General features: G+C 41.4%; 3 protein-coding genes across 9 annotated transcripts in view; 2 read left to right on the top strand and 1 right to left on the bottom strand.

The window, feature by feature from the left end:
- Ints8 (integrator complex subunit 8) overlaps positions 1–6,174 on the top strand; it is a 47,321-nt gene extending 41,147 nt beyond the window's left edge. The window contains 4 exon segments of the mRNA NM_001427841.1: positions 1,083–1,156; positions 1,234–1,298; positions 1,772–1,815; positions 5,975–6,174. Of these exon segments, the coding sequence (NP_001414770.1) occupies positions 1,083–1,156; positions 1,234–1,298; positions 1,772–1,815; positions 5,975–6,091 (300 nt within the window). The 3' untranslated portion in view covers positions 6,092–6,174.
- On the bottom strand, positions 5,767–17,685 carry Ccne2 (cyclin E2). 7 transcript variants are annotated; one of them, NM_001108656.1, is given in 12 exon segments: positions 5,767–7,578; positions 8,273–8,430; positions 9,069–9,180; positions 10,662–10,796; positions 11,253–11,348; positions 12,004–12,150; positions 14,092–14,227; positions 15,154–15,305; positions 15,987–16,040; positions 16,123–16,222; positions 16,320–16,359; positions 17,198–17,287. In NM_001108656.1, coding segments are annotated over 11 exon segments (1,218 nt in total). In that variant the 5' UTR covers positions 16,334–16,359; positions 17,198–17,287; the 3' UTR covers positions 5,767–7,464.
- The window catches only part of LOC148005674 (uncharacterized), a 57,086-nt gene continuing 51,116 nt past the window's right edge, over positions 16,539–22,508 (top strand). The window contains exons 1-2 of the mRNA XM_087551560.1: positions 16,539–16,553; positions 17,555–17,894. Coding sequence (XP_087407686.1) covers positions 16,539–16,553; positions 17,555–17,894 — 355 coding nt within the window. The remainder of the gene's footprint in view (positions 16,554–17,554; positions 17,895–22,508) is intronic.

The raw sequence follows: 22,508 nt of genomic DNA, 5'->3' as shown, positions 1-22,508 counted from the left end.
GCAAGTCTGTAGCGATAGAGCGTATGGTCTGATGCCTGTGAGAGGCTCAGTGGAAGAGAGAAGGAAGAGTTCTCCTACGGGACATTGGATTTCTTTCATGGAAGTGCTTTAGAATTAGTGGTGATGGTTCTACAATTTTATAAAGACACTAAGTCATATGTGTTTTGTTGTTACTGTTGCTGGTTGGGTTTTTTTGTTTGTTTGTTTGTTTGTTGTTTTTTGTTTTTATTTTTTCCAGACAGGGTTTCTCTGTGTAGCCCTGGTAGTCCTGGAACTTAGTACACCAGGCTGGCCTCGAATTCACAGAAATCTGCCTGCCTCTACTTCCCAAGTGCTGGAGTGGTGTTTTGTTTTGTTTTGTTTTTCCTTTTAACTTTTTATTTTGAATCTTTGTTTTTTTCAATACTAGAGATTAACCCTAATCTTTACAAATGCTAGCAAGTGTTATAACACTGACCCGTATTCCCAGTTCCTGTCAGCGTAAGCATTCAGAACCTGCCTAATAGAACTGGATGTTTGCTTATGTGTTTAGAGACTGGTGACTTAGTGTTTTTAAAAAAGGATATATACCTGCAGCCTTTAAAAGCACAGACCCACGTACCTGTGAGCTTGGATGCTTGGACATTTGCCTGATGTTTTCCATCTTCTGCTTCTCATCAACGAAGAAAGATCTGTAATTTAGGTTACTGATAAACAGTTTGTGGCCAGAGATAAAGGTTTTTGAAATGAAAATCAAATGGGATCCATAAATATGAACTGACTTTATCCAACCTTATTTCAAGTCTTCTAAAGAATATATTTGTGGGGCTGGGGAGTTTGACTTTGTGGTTAAGAACACTGGCTTCTTTTCCAGAGGATCTGGGTTCAGCCCCCAGCAGCCACATGTCAGCTCACAGCCATCTGTAACTCCAGTTCCGGCCTCTCTGGCCTCTCTCTCCACGCCATAAGGACACATGCCCAGATAGATATACATGTATAAAACACCAACAGACATAGAATAAGATAAATAAATATGAAAAGTAAAGATTACCCTCTCATACCAGGAAGGGTGATGTTACCTTTCTAATCATTTGTTTACATAGGTGGCAATTTTATGTCAGTTCCTCAGAGAAATTGACTACAAAACAGCCTTCAAGTCATTGCAGGAACAGAACAGGTACGAATTCTCTTTTGTTTGTTTTGCATAAGGCTGAAGGTTTTTTGCATGAGAGGTAATGCGATTCTGTTTTGCAGCCATGATGCTATGGACTCCTACTATGACTACATTTGGGATGTCACAATCTTGGAGTACTTGACTTGTATCCTTCCACTATTGCATGTGATACCTTAGCAGTTCGTGTCTGCTTAAAGAAGTATTTCGGGGTTGGGGATTTAGCTCAGTGGTAGAGTGCTTGCCTAGAAAGCGCAAGGCCCTGGGTTCGGTCCTCAGCTCCGAAAAAAAGGAAAAAAGGAAAAAAAAAAAAAAAAAAAAAAAGAAGAAGTATTTCATTGAACATGTTTTCTAAGCTAGAAACAGTTCAGGATTAAACAAATGTTACATATATGATTGTGTTTTTGTACATATTCCAAAATGTGTGTGAATCATACACACTGAGAGTAACCTGGGAGTTAATTTTCTTCTTCTGCCACATGGGTCTTGTGGATTGAGCTTGGGTCCTCGACTTGACAACAAGCACTTTCATCTGCTAAATAAACTACTCCAGCCAGCCTCAGACAGTGGAGATAGTATCAAGTAGGACAGTTGTTTACGATTCTTAACTGACACATTTAGATCTTCATCATAAAAGAGGAGAAACTGATAAAAGGCAAATCGCAGTAAGTTGCCGTACGCCGTTCTTCAATGCTGCTGTTTCCAGAATAGCAAACAATTTATATTTTTGTCATTGTGCAAAGATCTTGTTTGTCCATTTATTGCCAGAATTTAGTTATCATTATTTGTGTCATGCCGACATGGACATAATTAGAATATCTTATATCTCTGTTCTAAATCTTCAAATGATTTTTCATTTCTGCGATCCTTACAGCGGTTTACTCATTTCCTTTTCCCCTTTGCTGACCTCAATACAAGTATCCTACTGTTGTTTAAACATGTCAAGGACACGCTTTCTCTAAGGCTGGTGACATTTTCTATTCAGGAACATTCAGCTTCCTTCAGGTTTCTGCCATCTTAGTGGTTAGCCTTCCCTGTCATAAAATAACAAGCCCTGCCATCCTCTGTAACTCTTACTCTTCTTTCAATGTTTTTCTCTGTAACACTTACCAACATGTATATTTATTTATTGTTCTGTGAGGACTTGACTTATTCATAGATGATAACTAGAATGGTTCCTGGCATTTAATTATTGCCCAACATTTACTGAATAAGTAATTTATTTGAATTTGACTCATGTCTCTCTCCTTTTTTATTTAACATTTCTGTGTATGTGTGGGCATGTTCTAAGGTCAGAAAACTTTTACACATTAATAAAAGTGCATGCTGTTAGTACCTTTTAAGACATACTCAGATAAAGGGGTGTGATTATTTAATACCCTAAAACATGTGAGAGAAATAAAGAATATGAAGTTAGCCGGCTTAGTTAAATGCCATACCTTCTCCCATTTTTTCCTTTTTCTTTAAGTAGTATGTGTACATTGTGTTTGTAGTGTTTAAATGCGGGCATGCATGTACCGTGGTGGCACTCATATACCCTTTCCTCCTCTTTCAAAGTCATGGTCTTTTTCCCTCCAGTAATTGTTACGCAAGTGTATATATGTGGACATAGGAAATAACTCATAACCAGTTGGGGTGTGCTCTTCTCTGGTGAGGACTATTTTCTCACTCTACATTCTTTAGTTGCCTGTAGTTGTGTAGGACTTGGGGCCTTGTAGGCTTCCCCCTGTCTATTTTTAGTATGTCTGTTGTCTTTGTTCAGCTCCCGTTGGTGAGGGTTTATGGGCTTCTGGCACGAAGATTCCTAAGACCCAATCTCACAAGCAAACCCTCTTATCCTCTGGTTCTTCAAGTCTTTTCAGTCCCCTCTTCCTTAGTGATCCCTGGTACTTAGGTGCAGGAGTTATTTTGTAGCCAGATCTGTTGGACCTGGGCTTCTCAGCTCTATACTTTGATCAATTGTGGTTTTATGTAGTGGCCTCTGGTACAAAGAGTTTTTTATTGATGAGGATAAAATGATAGTTACCTGAGGGTATAAGGACAAATATTTAAAATGTAGTTAGGAATTATGCTGGTTTAATAAAGTGGTGGTTGAGGGTTGGGGATTTAGCTCAGTGGTAGAGCACTTGCCTAAAAAGCGCAAGGCCCTGGGTTCGGTCCCCAGTTCCGGGAAAAAAAAAACAAAAACAAACAAACAAAAAAAATAAAGTGGTGGATGTAGTTTCTTTTTCAAGAGCTATGATTGTACTAGCCCTGGGTAGTTGATGAGGTTTCCTGTACTAGGCATGGTTTCCCTCTTGTTAGAGAGCTGTTGGTTATCACCAAGATGTGCATCCCACTGTCTGAATCTTGGGGTTATCGCAACATGCTGGTTGTTGCTGTGAGTCATAGTTGTCATAGCTGAGTAGGACTTTTGCTGGTTTCCTTCTTTTGGAAGCTTGCCTGGTGTTTTCTGGTACTATGAAAGTCCTCAGGGAGGAGGCTTTCAGGTTAGCTCCAGCTCACAGACCCTTGGCGCTGTGTCTACAGTATATGGTGTCTTCAATAGGTCTCTTGCATCAGTGGTTAAGAGCACTGACTGCTCTTCCAGAGGTCCTGAGTTCAATTCCAAGCAACCACATGGTGGCTCACAACCATCTGTAATGAGATCTGATGCCCTCTTCGGGTGTGTCTGAAGACAGCTACAGTGTACTTATATACAATAAATAAATAAAATCTTAAAAAAAAAAGAATAGGTCTCTTGCATCTCTGGGAGGCAACCAACGGCAGTAGCTATTTTGGGAGTCTCTTGGGCAAACTTGACCATTAGATACTTTTATTTTTCGAGGCAGGGTCATTCTAGGCATGTTCATCCTAGAACTCCTATAGACCAGGCTGGCCTCAAAGGCAGAGACCATCTGTCTCTGCCTCCTGAGTGCTAGTATTAAAGATGTGCACTACCATATTGGCCCACCATTTTATTATTTTTAAAACCCCTTCTCCTTTAAAGGCTCTAACTATATATTCTTACTGTCTCCTTTGCCTCCTGGTTCTTCTATGTACAAATAAAGGTTATCCTTTACCCCTCACATTCAGAGAGGCCTCTCAGCCACAAATCTACTTACTACCTTTACACTGATCTTATTGTCAAGTGTGTTTTCTGTCTTATTACTGTAACTCATTATCTATGCCCATAGCCTTTTCTGACTTTTCTTGCTTCTGTGTTTCTCAAAATTGGGTTTGTGACCTCCCCCCACCATCAGTCAGCCCCTTCCTTCCCTACTCAACCATCAGTACAGCAAGTACAGTCTGCTCAGCAGTAACAGACCAGGCTTTGTAATTCAGTTTCCTAGGTTGTCTGATGGAGCCAAGTGTGGTAACCAAACTGGCTGACTGTTGGAACTTAGGTTTGGATAAGTCTGTTATTTTAGACTTTTCCTGTGAAGTCCCTATTTTGTACATTTTCCATTTTGAATGGTTTCCTTGGCTCTTGTTTACTTGGGATAGATTAGAAAATAAGGCAGCCTACTGGCTTTATGGGAACTAGTCTCAACCACTGTGGACTTAGGAGTGCCAGCTAAGATACTGGTTTCTATTACTGTTCACCTTGAAGGTCATTTGTATTTGTATGCATTAAGCCCACTCTTCGGGTGTTAAGAAGTCATACCACTCTTGGTGAAGGTGAGTTTTGATGCTGTGTTCCCACTGGCATTTTAATTAACTTCTGTAGTTGGTAGCCTATGTTATCCTTAATGTCAGTCCTCACTGTGCTTTACCTCTGGCCAGTTCTTATCCCTCTGCCTTGGTCTGTAAAATTCCCCACTCCACACATTTACATTCTGCCATGACTATGCTTTGACTGCCATTTCAAGGGCTAACAGATAAAAAAGCCAGTAAATACTTTTCAGTCCTCCTCTCGTTACTGTTTACCTGTGGCTTCTTTCATTAGATCATTGATCGTTCTATTCATACCCCACCCCCACCCCTCACTATAGCTCTATGCTTTCTTGTAGTTACCTCCTTTGTGTCCTTACATTTCCTTTTTTTTTTTCTTTTTTTTTCAGAGCAGGGACCGAACCAAGCGCTCTACCACTGAGCTAAATCCCCAACCCCCCTACATTTCATTTTCTAAAGTTAGTCCTTGGGCCTTCTTTTGGTCACAGAGCTAGAAAGAGAGACCCATGGCCTCGTGGATATGGGTTAGTTAAGTGCTCTGTCTCGGGGCTGTTCACTCAGCCCCATTATTCCTTATTAATCCTTTTACAATTTTTACAGTACCCACATGAAGTGTGATTTCTCTCAAATACCTGGGCTTCCTTACCAATTGTCTGAGATACCATGGTTTGTTTAAGGTATTACCACCCACTACCAGCCTTTGCCCACATGCATCCCTTGATCCAGCAAGTTCTAATTATAACTTTTAAGATAGTCTTTTAACACAAAACTAGATTTTTAGTTTCTAAACTTAGCAGAAAACCACTATGAATATTTAGTAGTTCATGGTGCTTCCAATTACTTCCAAGAACATAGCTACTTTGCACATTTATGAAACATGACTTGTGATTTCTTCCAACCTATTCTGTTGAAGACTTAGTTTAACTATAAAGATGTCGGTACTAAGACAACCATCTTATACGCAGTCACATAAGCATACAGAAATTTATTTAGTGTAAGAAAATGTCCCAGGTAACTGTGTAAATTAAAGAAATTTTAAAAGTGGATCAATGTAATAATGTCATTTTTTTCTGTAGTTTTTAATTTGATTTAGTTATTTTTAACTTTGACTTATGTGTACTACTATGACAAAATTTTTCCAAACTTCTAATAACACTTTTCTGTTTTAAGATCAAAGCCATTGGCCAAACAGAATTGAATGCAAGCAACCCTGAAGAAGTACTACAGCTGGCAGCACAGAGAAGGAAAAAGAAGTTTCTACAAGCAATGGCAAAACTTTACTTTTAAGCAGTTAGTTAATTTTTTTTAATTTTATTTTTTAAACTATGGGCTAAAAGTAAACAGTATTAAAAGATTAAGTTTATATAATACATATGTACAATTTAGTGGTGCTTTCTTTTTAACCAAAACAAACTGAAACAAATTAGTTTATAAACAAAAAGTATACAAAAACTTCATATCTTAACAATAGTTTATAATTTTTCAAAGAGAGACAAAGGTTCACATGTCTGATAATCTGGCAGTCTGGTACCACTTTTATCCAATGAAATTAACATTTTTTAGGCCCAAATTTCCTTTTCAAAGGCTAACTTAAAATATTTAATGTATAAGTAGCTATTCTATATACAGCAAGTTTAAATAAATAAATTTCTAGGAGTCAGTATACATTTAATATTTTTCTGCCATAAGAAAATAGAAGTTTAGGTCATATGTTAAGTTTTACCATGTTGACACAGTCCTCATCTCATAATATTAAAAATGGACCACCAGTTTTACAAACATAAAGCGCCTTAGGGATATCTTAGTGTAATAAAGTGACTTTCTTATATAGTTTGAAAAAGTGTTTAATTTTACCCAAATTGTGATACACAAAAGGATTATAAAGCAACCTTTCTATCAAGTAAAACCCCCCCCCGAGTAGAAGAAGCCAAAGCATTTATCTTGTATATAATTTCTTTGGTTCTCCCATTTAGAGCACAGTTTAAACATTTGGTTCAGTGCCTTAGTGATTAAGAAATATTAAGGCAAACAAACTAGTTAAAAACATATTGAACTTTACCATTCATAAAAATTCAAGTTTTATCATTGTTTTGCTACAGCTTTAGATAAATTAGCCACTTTATTACAAAACAATCTTTGTAATTAAGCTTAAATTTTATTTTCAAAAAACAAATTGCACCATTCAAGAGTATAGGAATTTAAGAATATAAAATCTAGATTCAAAGTTCCTGTGTCAGCTAATGTATCCTTTAAGGTAGCACTAGTCTAGTCCATATTCCAATGATAAAATTCCTAGTTCATCAAAACAAACACAGTAACACTGAATTGTAAAGAAACACAGTCACAAACAAACAGCTGCTATAGCACACATTGTTGTTGGCTTCCATCCACTATTCTTGGGAGTGAAGTCACATTTGTAAACAAGTTCTCTTTTATAGGAAATATTTCTTTAGTGCCAATTTTTTGAAGTTTTTTGTTTTGTTCTTTTGTAGTGCTGGGGATTGAACCCAGGATTTTGTGTATCCTAGGCATTTAGTGCCAAATTGACATAATTTTTAAATAAAAGAATGGCAGTGTAACTCCTTAGGCAAGGATAGTCACAGCACTACTTCCCTGTAACTCATTTGTATCAGACTCTCCATCATTCCAATGTGTTAACCTCAGAACTTTACTGGTGGTTTCTCAGTGCTCTTCGGTGGTGTCATAATGCCTCCATTACACACTGGTGACAACTGCCCTCCTTTTCTGAAGATGTTCACATAGTTTACTTCATTCTGTACACGTGAAGGAATTATTTAGTAATTAACAGTTAAGATAAAACAAGTATGCAGTAAAACTAGACTTCTACCTATGTGTTTCTATCCAAACTTAATTTAAGACTCTATCTTGGCTGGGTGGTGGTGGTACACACCTTTAGTCCTAGCATTTGGGAGGTAGGGGGATCTCTGAGTTAGCGGTCAGCCTGGTTTATATAGCTATTCCAGTAAAACCCTGTCTCAACAACAAAAAGTTCTAATTTCTTGTCTGGGCTTCTGGTCTTGATTTTTTTTTTTTTTTTTTTTTTTGGAGCTGGGGACCGAACCCAGGGCCTTGCGCTCGCTAGGCAAGTGCTCTTCCGCTGAGCTAAATCCCCAACCCCGCTGGTCTTGATTTTTAAGCTGTTTAACAGTAATATTTTTCTTGTGACAGGGTCTTACTATGTGGCCCAGGCCAGTGTTGATCCTTCTGCCTCATCCTCTCTAGTGCTAGTTAGTGTGCACCCTAGGCCCATATCACCAAGACTGCGTTAATTATCTCCCTTACGTTTTAATTCCCCCTTTATCATCCTATATAACTGTCTAAGTAGTAATGGACACTAGTTTCAGACCTTAGCTAAACTTTGCTAACTTCAGCTCCATTAGTTTCAGGACTTAACTAAATAGCAAGATTTTAAAAAACAGTGAAAGATAAAGCAAACAAAAACCATACCAGCAAAGCCAAGTAATTTGTGTGTGTCTGGATATTGTGTCTGTCCTCCATGGGTATCTTCTTAAAAGTCTTCAGCTTCACTGGACTTACACTTTTTACAACACTGACAAAAGGCACCATCCAGTCTACACATTCTGAGATGTCATCCCATTCCAAACCTACATTTAAAAAGTTAATACAGCGTTAATCAAACTGTGTTTCTTACATGATGCTAAAGCTGAAAGAATTGATAGTTTTCTCAAGGCTTATTCTGTAGCCCAGGTTGGCTTCCCTTCTGGTTCAGCCTCCCAGTGCTGGGATTACAGGCTTTTGCTACTCATCCGACTCTCTTGAGTGTGGGTTGGTTTTTTTGGTTTTTTTTTGTTTGTTTGTTTTGTTTTGTTTTGGGCTTGTTTGCTTTAAAAATTTATAACTTATGTGAATATGTTACGTGTGCACAAGTGCCCAGAGATCGGAAGACTGTGTTAGATGTTCTGGAGCTAGAATTAGATTTGAGGGCTAGGAATCAAACCTGTGTCTTTAAGAGCAGTATGTACTCTTAACCACTGATCCATCTTTCCAGGCTCACTTCTAAGATTTAAAACCCAGTGCCTATTCATACAAAGTAGAATTTTGGTATTTGCTTCAAATAGTTCTATTTTTCTGATTGTGGAAATACACTAAGGGTTAAGCACTTCTAGCAAAATAAAACCAAAAAAAAAAAAAATTAACTAAATTGTTTTATTTTGTGTTTGGTAAGGTGTTAAAGTTCCATTAAAAGTTGTGAACAGGTGAGAAATCAACAAAATAGTCTTACCTGAAGCTTTCTTAACCACTTCGATGGAAGTAAAATGGCATAAGGCAGCGGCGGCCAGAATTCTGTATTGAAATTCTAAAGAGTCAATGGCTAGAATGCACAGATCTAAAAGCTGACAAGGAAAAAGCAAAAGTAATTTAAGAGAAATGTAAATATGTCCCTAATTTTACATATAACTCTAAAGTAAATAAGCTACCACCCAGTCTCAGGATTGTAGGGAAGGGAATAAAAACAATTGGATTGTAGGAACACAGTGAGAACTATTAGAAGGGCGAGCACTTCATCTAGATTAAATTAGGTAACACTTTCATAAAGCAAAGAACATCTTCCTTCCTTGTCCAAGGTGGGCAGTGGAAAGCAAGGAAATCTAAAAGTAGTAGCTTTGCTATGTTATACAGGGCCTTTAGATGCAGGAAAAGTAGCAGTGAAATCTGGTGTAAAGGCCAGATTTCAGAGGGTTAAGTTAATGGCCTGTCACTGAATAAAACTGTATTTGTACTCACACATCAGTCAAGGTGGTGGTAGAAACTGGAGGAGTTGGAAGTGAAATGCTACCACAGATTATTATCTAATACATGAGACCAGTATTTTCCAATCTGGGTGTTTCGGAATCTTGAGGTATTTATAAGTATATGAGATCTCTTGGGAGCTGGAACTCATGTCGGAACTCAGTCCACTTATATACATGCTTATACATAGATACTCAATTTTATAGAATAGTTTTAATGTGCCTGTTCTTTGTGACCATTACTGAAGTCAAGTGTGAATTTTTCACAATCAAAAATTCCAATTTTGGTGACTGCAGAGATGGCTCTGTGGTTAAGAGCACTGACTGCTCCTGCAGAGGACATCAAGTTCAATTCCCAGCAACCACATGGTGGCTCACAACCATCTATAATGGGATCTGATGCCCTCTTTTGGTATGTCTGAAGAGTGACGGTGTACTCATAAATCTTAAAAAATTATAATTTTGGAGCATTTTCAAAATTCTGGGATAGGAATATTAAAACTTAAATACTAGAAATATTCCACAACTGTTGACTTACAGATTTAGAACACGAATTCTAATCCAAATGACTTAATACTCATCACCAAATGTCAATTTTACATCCTACATAGAATAAAATTAAAGGTTGTCTTCACAGAAGTACAGCCTTCAAATCTTACTTATTGTAAAGAATGGAATCCTCAACCTCTTTAGTTACTCTGTTAGAATATGCTGGCCTAGGAAAATTTAATCAGAATTAAAGCACAGCAGGCCAGGCAGAGGCAGGTGACTCTGGGGCTAAGGTCTACAGAACAAAGTTGCAGGACAGCCGGGGCTCTTGCAAGAGAAATTCTGTCTTGAAAAACAGAACAAAAAGCCTAAAGTCAACTAGCTGAAAACATAGTTTTCCCCCATTTCATATCAAAGAGATTTTTATTTTAATCCCAAATCCTAAAAATTAGATCTTTTTCTAGAATTATTAAGCAATGTAAATACTTGAAATAGAATTTTATGGGTCAAACGTTTTCTTGATGACAAAGATTTATCTCACTATGCCATTGTGTTGTGTAGTTCATGACTTATGTGTTCAATAACGGGGTCAATACCTGAGCTATTTGGATGAACGTCTCCTGAGAATACTGAGGTAGAAGAACCTTAGGAATGTCTTTAACAGCATCAACTTGGAGAAAAAGATTCAACCAGGAAATGACTGTTACTGGACAAAGTTCCCATTTTAAAGCCTGTCAATGAAAATTTAAAATGCCCATTAATTATGACATATGTGTATGTATGTGTGTGTGTGTGTGTGTGTGTATATAAAATGTACATAGTAAGAGTTTAGAAGTTAATTAAATTTCTCTACCAATCATTAACCAATACCTATCTTTGTGTTAACCTTTTAGAATTAAATGCTCAGACTAAAACCCCAGTTTTGTTTCTTCTTAAAATTTTGTTAAAAATTATATTGAATTTGGGGTGGGCACATGATGTGACAAGTAGGTGAAGATTAAAAAGACACTTTTTACATCATGTGGGTTCCCCATTGATCAATATGTTGTCATGCCTGCCTGACAGTAAGTCCCATTAGCTTACTGAATCATTTCATTGGCCCTTAAGTTTGGCTTTCTCTTCTATCCAAAGTTCACTCATAATTGCTATATTATAAAACTGCAATCAAAGAAGGACATAATTATTACCTTTAATATATTGAGTTCCATCTTTAAGATATCTACTTCACTGCAAGCACCATCAGTGACATAAGCAAACTCTTGGAGCTTGGGAGCGTAGATTTCCTTTAATTTAGAAATTTTTTTATTAAGCACAATGTAAATAAAAACAGAAAATTATACATATATATATATATGAATGCTTCAGGTTTAAGGACAGCTTCACAAAATAGTTTAAATCAGAAAAACGCATAAAATTTTTTGGTATGTAATTATCTGTTACTATTGTACTTATTTTCAAGGTTTATCTTTCTGGAGTTGATCTTGTATTCCACTCTTAATCTGTTTCAATTAAGAAATAGTAACCTTTTTAATACTGCCTGGTGATCAGACTAAAACAAGACATTCAACAAATAGGGTCTTGGACTGGGGATGTGGCTCATTTAGTTGAGTGCTTGTCCAATGTGTAAGAGACACTGCATATAAGCCTGTAGTCCTGTCACTTGGTTGGCTGAGGCAGGAACAATAAGGTCATCTTCAAGCAGCAGAATGAGGTTGAAGACCATTATTCTGACTCAGCATATTTCTTTCATTTGATTGTTTACTTTCTAAACAGGTGCTATATAATTATGTAACATTGACCTTATATCCCCACTATAAAGAATAAAACTTCTTTTTCCATAAAGATTTAGTTCAGAAAATTATAGTATCCTGAGATTGATGTATTTACCTAAAAACTAAATTTACAGTAAATTTACCTCCATGAAATTTAAGAACTCACCTCAAGTTTGGAAGCAATGAACAATGAGGTAATCCCAATGAGTTGAAGCATATTTTTATTTACATCCTTTTGTGTCAACATAAATCTGTCAAAAAAGTCTTGGGCAAGGTAAAATGTTTCCCTATGAAGAGTATATACTTCACAGACCTGAAAGAACCAAATATTCAACATTATTTCCAGAATTTATCCAAAATAGAAAGTCATATTTACTATACCAAATTATGAGCCACTTTGAGGCTGTTTTGTTTTCAGGATGCCCATTATTAACATAAGGGAGGGATTGACATGGACTAATAGACAGGGCGAGCTTGTTGTCCTCGCTTTCCTAGTTTTACAGTTTTTCCAGAAGTTACTATTTTTCATATTTTATTACAGGCTAATTTAGTAACATTGGTGATAAGATCTCATGTTTTTCCCGAGTTAGTGGGAATTGCCCTCACGTTTCACTGTTGTTGCTAATAAATATTGCCATTCTCACATTTAAAGGAAAGTTTAATTTTCAATGTTACTCCATGAAATGGGTTGCCAATTATCTACCTTTCTGAAAATCAGGAATGTGATGCCTGGAGAATGACTCAGTAGCAAAGAACTTGCTTGTACTGGTTCCTAGAACCAGAGTTTAGGCAGCTCACCATTGTTTATAACCTCAATGATAGAGCTAATGCCTGTCTTCTGAACTCCTTGGGCAGCTGCACTCACATTTACACATAAAAGTAAAATCTTAAAATCAGGAATAGATGTTGTATTTCAAAGAGATACCTTTAGGATTTTTCAAACAATAAACTTTTTTTTTACATACTTAGACTGAAAATATTTGTGTCAGTATACAAAGTAAAACTTTTAGTTAACATAATACCTAACCATACTGATGTCATTATTACTAGAAATGGACCTCATGTTCAATTTTAAAATCCCCCAAATGAAAATAGGCAAACCCTGGCGGGGAGACTTAAAAAAAAAAAAGAAAAGAAAATAGGCAAACCCAACTTTTGTTTCCTTTCCATACTAACAGTGGATCATTTTTAAGGACAACGATCTCATTTTATAGTCTTGGAAACATTTCTGAGCTATACGTACCTTTATCTACCAAGAGGTTCACCCTGTCTTCCTCCCCATATTAGGGATTAAACCCTGGGCTTCACCATGTGTTAGGCAAACATTTCACCATTAAGCATATAACCCCACCTGCCCCTTATTTTGAGGCATATCACTGTAACCTGCCCTGATTTGCTTGAAATTTGTAAATCTTCTTTCCTCAATCCACCATCTCCCATCAGACTACAGAGCAGATAATCCAGAGTTGGAAGAAAACCAATTTAACATCAAGTAATTTACAATGATACAAATAAGAAAAAATGTTTGCATAGATGTATAGGCATTCAGAATTACTGATATTCCCTTAAATCAATGGTGTATTTTTCTGTTTTGATGCAAGGTTTCACTGTGTAATCCATCTGACCTGGAACTTAGGCCAAGTTGGCCTTCACCTCCCAATCTTCCTGCCTCAGCCCTAGTGGATTACAGAGATATTCTACCATCCATACCCAGGAATACAGAGTATTTCTGAAAGGAACAGGAGAGCACATTATAAAGGAAGCTAAATACGATGTAAAGGGCTTAAGGCCCAGGGGTAATTCATGGCAGAAAAAGGATGTCTGGTGTCCTCTGAAGCCTAAGCTGGTCCTTTGTATGCTTGTATACAAAACCTAGTCAATGCTACATTCCATTTACCTTGAGTACCCTCAACTGGAAAGAAATCTAACAGACATCACTGATTTCTGATTTTAGTTTGGATTATATTTTAGATGTGTTCTTAGGATTTTACTCTTTGCTTTGGTACTGAGTGCACGCTACCATTGAGCTATGCTCCCAAATCCTGATTTTATTCTTATAAAAGGTCTGGGGTTATAGCTCAGCGCTGGTCTAGCATACAAGGCCCTGGGTTCAATCCCTACTACTACAAGGGAAAAAAAAAATCAAGTCATCTTCTACTTTAGGTGTGGACAACATACTCTGACGTCTCATGGAAGTACATACCCATACAAATATTTTTCGGTGCAACAGAAATTTCTATCTTTTAGAACATACCTCTAAAAGCCAGTCTAAAAGTATTGACCTCATTTGTGGTTCCAGGTCAGAATGCAGAACTTCAAAATGTTTGTCATGCACGTATCTGCTTTCCTTTTGTAGCATGTTTTGCCAAACCTCCTGTGAACATGCCCAGCTACATGGGGAGGGGTGGGGGAGAAAGCACATAATTTATAGTTGTGACCTATCCAAGTTCTGTTTACAATAGCGTAAGTACAAGTTTCAAATCTCCAGCTCCACCTTGCAATTACAAATGGAAAGATTTCCACCTTACTGGTAAATCTCAGGAATGTTACACAATCTGATTTTTTATAATTTATAAAAGCTATGGTTTAAGATAACTGGTTTTGAGGCAGGGTTTCTCTGTGCAACAGCCCTGGCTATCCTGGAACTCTGCAGACCAAGCTGCTCTTGAATTAACAGAGATCTGTCTGTTCTGCCTCCTGAGTGCTAGCATGCATCATTACCACCCAGCAAGGTAACTCTTAAAGCAAGGCTAGAAAAATAGATGTATATGTAAACGTAAGCATATGATCACAGTGATCATTGTTTCAACACTTGAAAATATAAACAGCATCATTTATAATTTTTAAGGTGGAACTTAGTATCAGGCACAGAGATAGTTTGTCTGACTCCATTAATTTGCTTATTCAAGTCAAATGTCAACTACTATATAAATATTTTCTATAAGCCATACTTCTTAGTCATATCATAACTGATAGTAAACTTGGTAAGAAGTAGGGTTGCTGTTCATTTAAAAGTGTTCTCATTTTAACTAGACAAATTTAAACTACAATTTAAAAAGGAGTTCAGTTCCGCTATGTCTGGAAGCACTTCCCAAACAAGTGAAGTAAAACCCAGGTTTGGGTTTTAACTCTATCACTTGCTATCATTTGCAGATATTGTCTCATGGAGAATGATATATGCTTACTTCTCAGGGAAATACTAAAACAAACAAACAAACAGTTTCCCTATCTTATAATAAAGTCAAAAGAAAATACACAGCATTATTTTAATTCTACCACTTAAACATTTGGTATAAAGTTACTGAAATTTTTTTACCTTAAGTCTGGCAGAGGTGAGGGATTAATAAAAAGATTTTTAAATCTGTAGTTTGTAAACCTAGAGAAGTCACTTGTTCCTATTTCTTTATGGGGCGTTTCAATGATAATGCAAGGACTGATTCCTCCAGACAGTACAGGTGGCCAACAATTCTGTCATTTCAAAACAGAAAGAGAAAAACCTGTAAGTGCATTAAGAAACCTTGCCTTTGTTCTGCATCCTCAAATGATAGCCAATTTGATGTTCATACTTAATTTTTAAAGCTATATAATTCATATTTGTCTCCATCAGTTAGATAAGGAAGCCTGGTAATACAAGGCATTAAGTACTGAAATAACGAATGCATTTGTAAAGTAAAATAATTTCAAGAGTAGTTGTTCTCGGAATCTAGAATAGGATACTTTATAAAGTGTTTTCTAATACTTGAATGCAAAAACATCAAAAGATCTAGTCAAGTGGAGTCATTTAGAGGAAAATTACCATCTCCAAGTTAGCACATAGGAAGGGACACTGAAGCCTGGGTGCCACACTGACAGTGACCTCACATCCTTTTCATGCCCGCTCAGAGCGATCAGGCCCTCCACTGTAGTTAGAAAGTGAACAAAGAGCAGTATAGAGGCGGGCCCTGGTACACCAGCCAGCTCCAAAAGGGAGGGATGTACAAAAGGGAGCCAGCTGCTTCTAGGCCAACTACCCTGCAGCTGTAGAACTCAGGCTCACATGAACCCCTCCAAGTTCACCTCTAAGATCATTAGACTCTTCCTACTGTAAGGCAGTAACAGACCGTTCTACTCTTACGCTTCCCCAGCCCACCCAGGCCAGTTCTGCATTACCCTAATCTCATACTGATGCTTCTTGGTGATCTCCTCTGTTCTTTTTTTGACATCCTGGAGAATAGAAAAGAAGATGTAAACTAAGGTCTCAAGCAAGGAATATTCTTCCCTTTCTCCCTCTTGTTCCTTACATCACCTGTGCTGTTTTTCTCTTCTTGGCCTGAATTATCTGGGCTTCTTGTGGAGAGTCTGGCTGGTTGGGCCGGGCATGCTGCTGCTTAGCTTGTAAACGGCTACTGTGATGAATTTTAGAAAGGACGTTTAATTAGTAAGTCAGATATTTCAAAAGCAGCAGCAAATTTTGAAACATGTCTCCCAGACTAACAGTGTTACCTGCGTCTTGACATTCTCTTCTTTGAGGCCTATGAAACCTCTAAATGGGGGAGAAGAAAAGTAAAATCAAGAACATAGTCATCCATAATCTTCAAGTTCCAACTAAAACTAACATTACCAGAAGGTGGCCTGAACCTTTAAAAAGAAACACTGCACTATCTTCTGAAATACACTAGTATCTCAGTAACTTTACGTCCATGCTTTCATTTCCTTAGCTGAATGGCCAGTGGGAACGTGAGTGCGTTAAGGAATGTGCAGAGGACCCTAGCACCCTTTAGCCCGATCTTCTGGGTCATTCATGCACTCCCCAGTCCAACTAGGGTGGGAAAGGCTTGTCCTGGACTCAGCCCGCCAGGCGCCTGACCGAGCCTCCAAGAGCGGGCTGTGGAGAAGCCGGTTCCGCGCCAATTTGGAGAGCGGCTGTGGCGGGGAAGCAGGGGGTGGAGGGAACCTTCTGGTGTCACGTCCTCCAGGCTCCTTTCCCTCTTTCCCAGCCCCACCCGGCGGGTAGTGTCGCTTGCAGGGGTGATGGGACCTCAATTTCAAAAGAGCAGAAGGAAATTGGGGGGGGGTGTTAAAGGAGAAAACCGGGCTTACGAATTTCTCCGTGAAGAGACCCACACCTTAATCCTCCCACGCGGGAGACCTTCCCAAAATGAGGATGGACAGAGACGCTCCCAGAGAAGCTTTTCGTGGCCTCTCATTTGGGGATACACTCCATCCCGTGCCTCCCCTTGGCCTCCTGACAGGCACCGACCTCGGGACCCCTTAATTCCAGTCTCCTATCCCTTGTCCCCACTCCATCCCCCATTTTTCCTCTTCCACGGCTCCCGTCAGATGAGGTTCCCTTCGCTCCCCTACACCCCTGTCCCCAATACCTCCTCAGCGCCAGACCCTCCTCAGCTCGGCTCAGCTGGCGCCGGCGCCAACTCAATATATAGGCCTGGCCCGGACCGCCCCGCACGCATGCGCCGCAGACTGACACCTCGGACGGCGCCTTCCCCTCCCCCGCCCGCGCCCGCCCAGCTCGCCCGCGCGCGCCGCGCCCTGCCCTCAGTGCGCGCGGGCGCCGAGTGGCCGCACAGCTGCCCTCCCGGACCGTGCTCCTCCGCCCCTCTCGGCGCTTCACCTGCGCGCGCCGCGGCTGCAGCGTCCGAGAGGCCCCTCCCCCGTGTTAGTGGCCCACCGCGGACGCCCGCAAGCCTTCCAGTTCACGCCCGTTCCCCTCACGATAGCTCTTGGATCTCGGGGTGTCAGGCTGCGGTTCAGCTCGGCTTTTAGGGGGAGGCGACGCTGTCCCGCCCAGGCCTCTGGGGGGACGGGAGGGGGGCACCCAAATCTTCTCAGAGGCTGGGGAGCGGGAGCCGGAGGGCCCGCCCCTCCGGGAGGAGCGAAGCCGCGGCCGAGGAGCTGGCCAATGGCAAGAAAGGACGGCAGCACAACGTGGAGCGGCCGCAGAATGTAAACATTCCGGAGCGCGCCGCCCGCCACGTGCGGAGCCGGAGCCACCCGCCTGGCGACGAGGGGCTGCTCGCCGCGGCCGCACACCGGAAGGCGCCTCAGCCCCTGGACTAGGTACGTGTGAACCCTGTCCTCGCGCCCCGCCGAGCGGCCACTCCGCTCTTGCCTACGGCTCCCTCACGGAGCCCGCGCGGGAAGTTCTTGCGCCGCGCGCAGCCTTTCTCCGCAGACTCCTGGCGCTAACCACCTCTCGAGACTGAAGTGGGAGCCCTCCCCATCCGCAGGAGTGCGGAGTCTTCGGGGACCTGGCCGAAGGGCAGGACGGTCGGCACCACGTGCGCGCCCCGGCCGCGCGCCCCGCCCCGCCCTGCCCTGCCCCGCCGCCAGCGCGCCCTGCGGAGCCCGCGCGAACCGCCTGCGCGGGAGAGCCTCCCGCCTGCGAGCGCGGCCCGGACGTGGCGGACCGCCCCGCGCCGCGCGTGATCCGGGCACTTAAGCTCAGGGCTCCGACTACCTCTCCGCGCCCTGCGCCTCTCCAGGCCGGGTTTGTGGGTGACACTCCTCACACAGTCGGGTGGCGGGACGCCGCTCGGGGAACAAAGACCCCCCCTCCCCCCCAGGCCGCGAAAGCAGAGGAAGGGCTCCTGGAGGCAGGTGTTCGGGCGTTTGCCCATCCCTGTCCGGAGTGAACCGGTGTGAGGGTGCCAAAGACAGCGGCCGCGGGGGCCGGCGCTTCCCGAGATGCACCTGGAGGCGGCCGGCCGCGGCGGGCCTTTTGTGCCACGCTGTTCTTGAGGGCCTAGGAAGGCCCTCAGCTTTCCTCCCGCACAGCCCCCTTTTCAGACACTTTCCGAGTCTTGGGGGTAGTAGTTCCTTACACTAGCAAAAGCTCGCTTTCCCAGATTTACACATAGGAGACAGGATCAGAGGACACCCAATACCTTGTCTTGGCCTAAGGAAAGTTCGCCCAACCAGTAATTGCTTATCACGACTCTGGAGAGCGAGGGAGTTGCCTCCCTTTGCGGGAGCTGTCATCTTCTACAGCTTAGAGTTCTCACCGGTTATGGCAAGAAAACAGAGGGTTGTACGTGGTTACCTTTCAGTAATGTGTGTTAAATGAGTGTAAGCAAAACTGATGGCCTACAGCCTCAGCTTCGTAGTGAGTTCAAGACCAACCTAGATTATGTGAGGGCACTGTCTTTTTTTTTTTTTTTTCTTTTTTTTCTTTTTTTTCTGAAGCTGGGGACCGAACCCAGATGAGGGCACTGTCTTAAAAAAACTAGTGGCCCATGTGGGTGAACTTGATCAGGATATACTGAAAACGGGGGATGTCGTTTACACAGAATTGATCTTAAGAATCATAAGACCAACCGCATAAGTTAGTGTAAATAACTCATCAGAAATGTACTGTGGGCATATCCTTAAGTACTATGCGAGCAGAGTAGCTGTAGGGAAAGCAAAATTAGAATGATTCTCCTAGGTAAATACCCACAGGATTGAATCAGCATAAAGGTACCAAGCAGGCAGTGGTGGTGCACACCTTTAAGCACAGAACTCAGGAGGCAGAAGCAAGGGATCTTTGAATTCGAGGCCAGTCTCTGCTGTAGAGTGACTTCAGGCGAACCCCGTCTTGAAAAACCAAAAATAAAAAGTAAAACAAAGGTGCTTACAAACCTTTATAACTGCACCAATTGTCACAAGGCTTAATTTATACAATCAGTTTAGGTGACTGTCTACATGAATGGATAAAGAAAAAATGCTAGATACACACAATCGAGTAGTCAGTCATGAAGAACCAAGTTATATTCACAGGAAAATTAATGGGAGAATGATAAGTATGCATTCACGCAGAACTTCCAGCTCAGTGGTAGAGCATTTGCCTATCCCGGTTTGATCCTCAGCACCTGGATCACAAGGCAGGCGTAAAATAGGAAGGGGACTGTTGGTAAAGTAGATAATGGGAGGTGAATAGGATCAAAGTTTTACACAGGCATAAAATGTTACAATGAAACCTTTCCGTATAGCTAATACTGATATTCATTCCTTATAGCTATACTGATAAACATTAAATTTGAAAATGTAGAGACTCCATAATGGCCAATCATAGAATCGATGATTAATAAATACAAGCTATTCTTGCTCTTCCTCCTGATCAGAAGTTAAGAAACAATTTTAGCCTTTTGTGGTGCTACACACATGCCTTAGCAAAGAAGGCCAAGGCAGTGGATCTCTGTGAGTATGAAGTTAGTCTGGTCTACATAGCAAGGTCCATGTTGAGTATCTCCTTAAACATCATGTTAAGTATTCAATTTTCATATACATTTTTAAATGCTTTATTTTATGTATATGAGTACACTGTCACTATCTTCAGACACACCAGAAGAGGGCATCAGATCCCATTACAGATGGTTGTGAGCCACTATGTGGTTGCTGGGAATTGAACTCAGGACCTCTGGAAGAGCAGTCAGTGCTCTTAACCACTGAGCCATCTCTCCAGCCCCGATTGTTCATATATTTTAAAGTTTACTTTTAGTGTTCTTCCCCCCCCAGTCATTCCAGTTTTACATTTACCTGCTTTAATTCTGGCAGGTGTGGGACTCACACTTTTAATCCCAGCACTTGGGAAGCAGAACTGGTGGATCTCTTGGGTTCAAGACCAGCCTGGTCTACATAGTGAGTTCCAGAAAGCCAGGGCTATGTAGAAAGACCCTGTCTCAAAAAATAAAATAAAATAAAATAAAATAAAATTTCTCTATGCACTTAGAAAATTTGGCCTTTTCTGAAGAGCTTCATTTACATGCCCTAAAATTTTGTGGCTAATAAACTTAACCTCTACAGCACTTTCTGAAGTAGTTATTTTAATTGTTTCCATATTCCTTTTCAAGAAGCGAGGTGGGGGGTGGGGGGGGAAGGAGAGCTACAGAGGTTCTTGACCCCCCACCTGGGGGTCTCTGTTTTCTAAAAGCCAGGGGTTTTTACCTGTTTTGGTTGCTGACAAGCTGAGGCAGGGTTGTTTGAGTCCAGGCTCCATGGCTAATCTGGGCAAGATAGTAAAATCCTGATTCTTTAAAATCAAACCCAGCTGACATACTTTTTGTGTCTGAGTCTTTGCTATGCCGTCTCTGTGTAGACCTCTTAGATCCCTTGTCTTTATAATCTTTAGTTCTGCCCTCTAAACAAGACAATAGTTACCTAGTTAAGGTCTGAACCTAGAGCCTCCTGCATAAATGCTGTACCACTTGGCTGGATTCCTGGTATCTTTTTAGTTTTTGTTTTTTAAGATTGAGAAGAGGTTGCCTAGACTGGCCTTGAGTTTGCATCTCTCCTGCCTCAGCTTGTGACAGGACTGGAATATTACAGACCTGCATTACCAGGCCTAGCTTTGTTCTTTTTTTTTTTTAAACTCACTCCTAGTTGATTGAATAATATATTCTAATGAGTAAACTATTAGATGCAAATATATTGCTAAGAATGTATGAGACAGCTGGGCGTGGTGGTGCATGATTGAGTTTAAGACCACCTGGTCTACAGAGTAAGTTCCAGGACAGCCAGGGCTACACAGAGATACCCTGTCTCAAAAACTATAAACAACAAGGTCTGAGTTGAGAGTATACTCAGGGATCCCATATAGGTTTGAGTTGAGAGTGCACTCGGGGATCCCGTACAGGTTTGCACTCGGGGGGTGGATGAAGGATTCCCACCCTGTACAGGCGCCTGGGAGTAGATGCAGTATTTCTACTCCGTGCAGCCGCCCTTGTAAATTTTTCGGGCAGCGGAAGGGGGGACGCCCCGGTCCCGCAGGCTGCAGCTCTGGAAGACGTTCCAAGAGCCGAATTTTGTCAGAAGGATCCGGCAACTGACAGTCAAAGAGATCTGACTGTGACTTTCCGGAATCAGGGAGACGGAGAACTTCTCCTACGCAGGCGGTGGATTTGAGACCCAACCCCATCCGAGGTTGCGTCCGGCTGGATATATCAATCCAGGCGCGGACGAACGTGCGTAGACGTACTGTTGTTTCTTTTTGGAGTTTCATTTTTTGTGTTTAGTTCTTTCCTTCTTCACAATGGGACAGTCCATGTCCACTCCATTGAGCCAGACTTTGAACCATTGGTCAGAAGTTAAAACTAGACCCCAAAATTTGTCTGTGGAAGTGAGAAAGGGACGCTGGCAGACCTACTGCGCGTCCGAGTGGCCGACGTTTGGAGTAGGTTGGCCACCAGAGGGCACCCTGGACAAAACTGTTATTTTGTCAATTAAAAAGATTGTTTTCCAGCCTGGACCTGGATCTCATCCAGATCAGGTCCCTTACATCGTGGTATGGGAGAACCTCGTTTCTGACCCTTCCCCGTGGCTGAGGCCCTGGTCCTGGGCATCCCCATCCCCATCCTCGAGTATATTGGTGGCACAGGAGCCGCAGACGGAGAAGAAGACGACTCCTCAAATATACCCTGACATTGAAGGCCCTCCAGATGAAGATGTACCCACACAGTCGGCGCCCAGTCCTCCTCCTCCACCCCCTTATCAACATGATAAATCTGAGGGCCCCGTGGCCGGTACTAGAAGCCGGCGCGGAACCAGTCCAGATGGTCCTTCCTCAGCCCCTACCTTTCCACTTAGGGCTTACGGCCCCCCAGTGGATCCCCCTGACCTCCAGCCCTTACAGTATTGGCCATTTGCCTCGGCCGACCTTTATAATTGGAAAACTAACCATGATTCTTTCTCTGAAAA

Source organism: Rattus norvegicus, chromosome 5, assembly GCF_021556685.1.
Source record: "Rattus norvegicus strain SHRSP/BbbUtx chromosome 5, alternate assembly SHRSP_T2T, whole genome shotgun sequence".
Taxonomy (NCBI): Eukaryota; Metazoa; Chordata; class Mammalia; order Rodentia; family Muridae; genus Rattus; species Rattus norvegicus.
The sequence above is the reverse complement of the archived record's forward strand: the minus strand, read 5'-3'. Positions and strand labels throughout refer to the sequence as shown.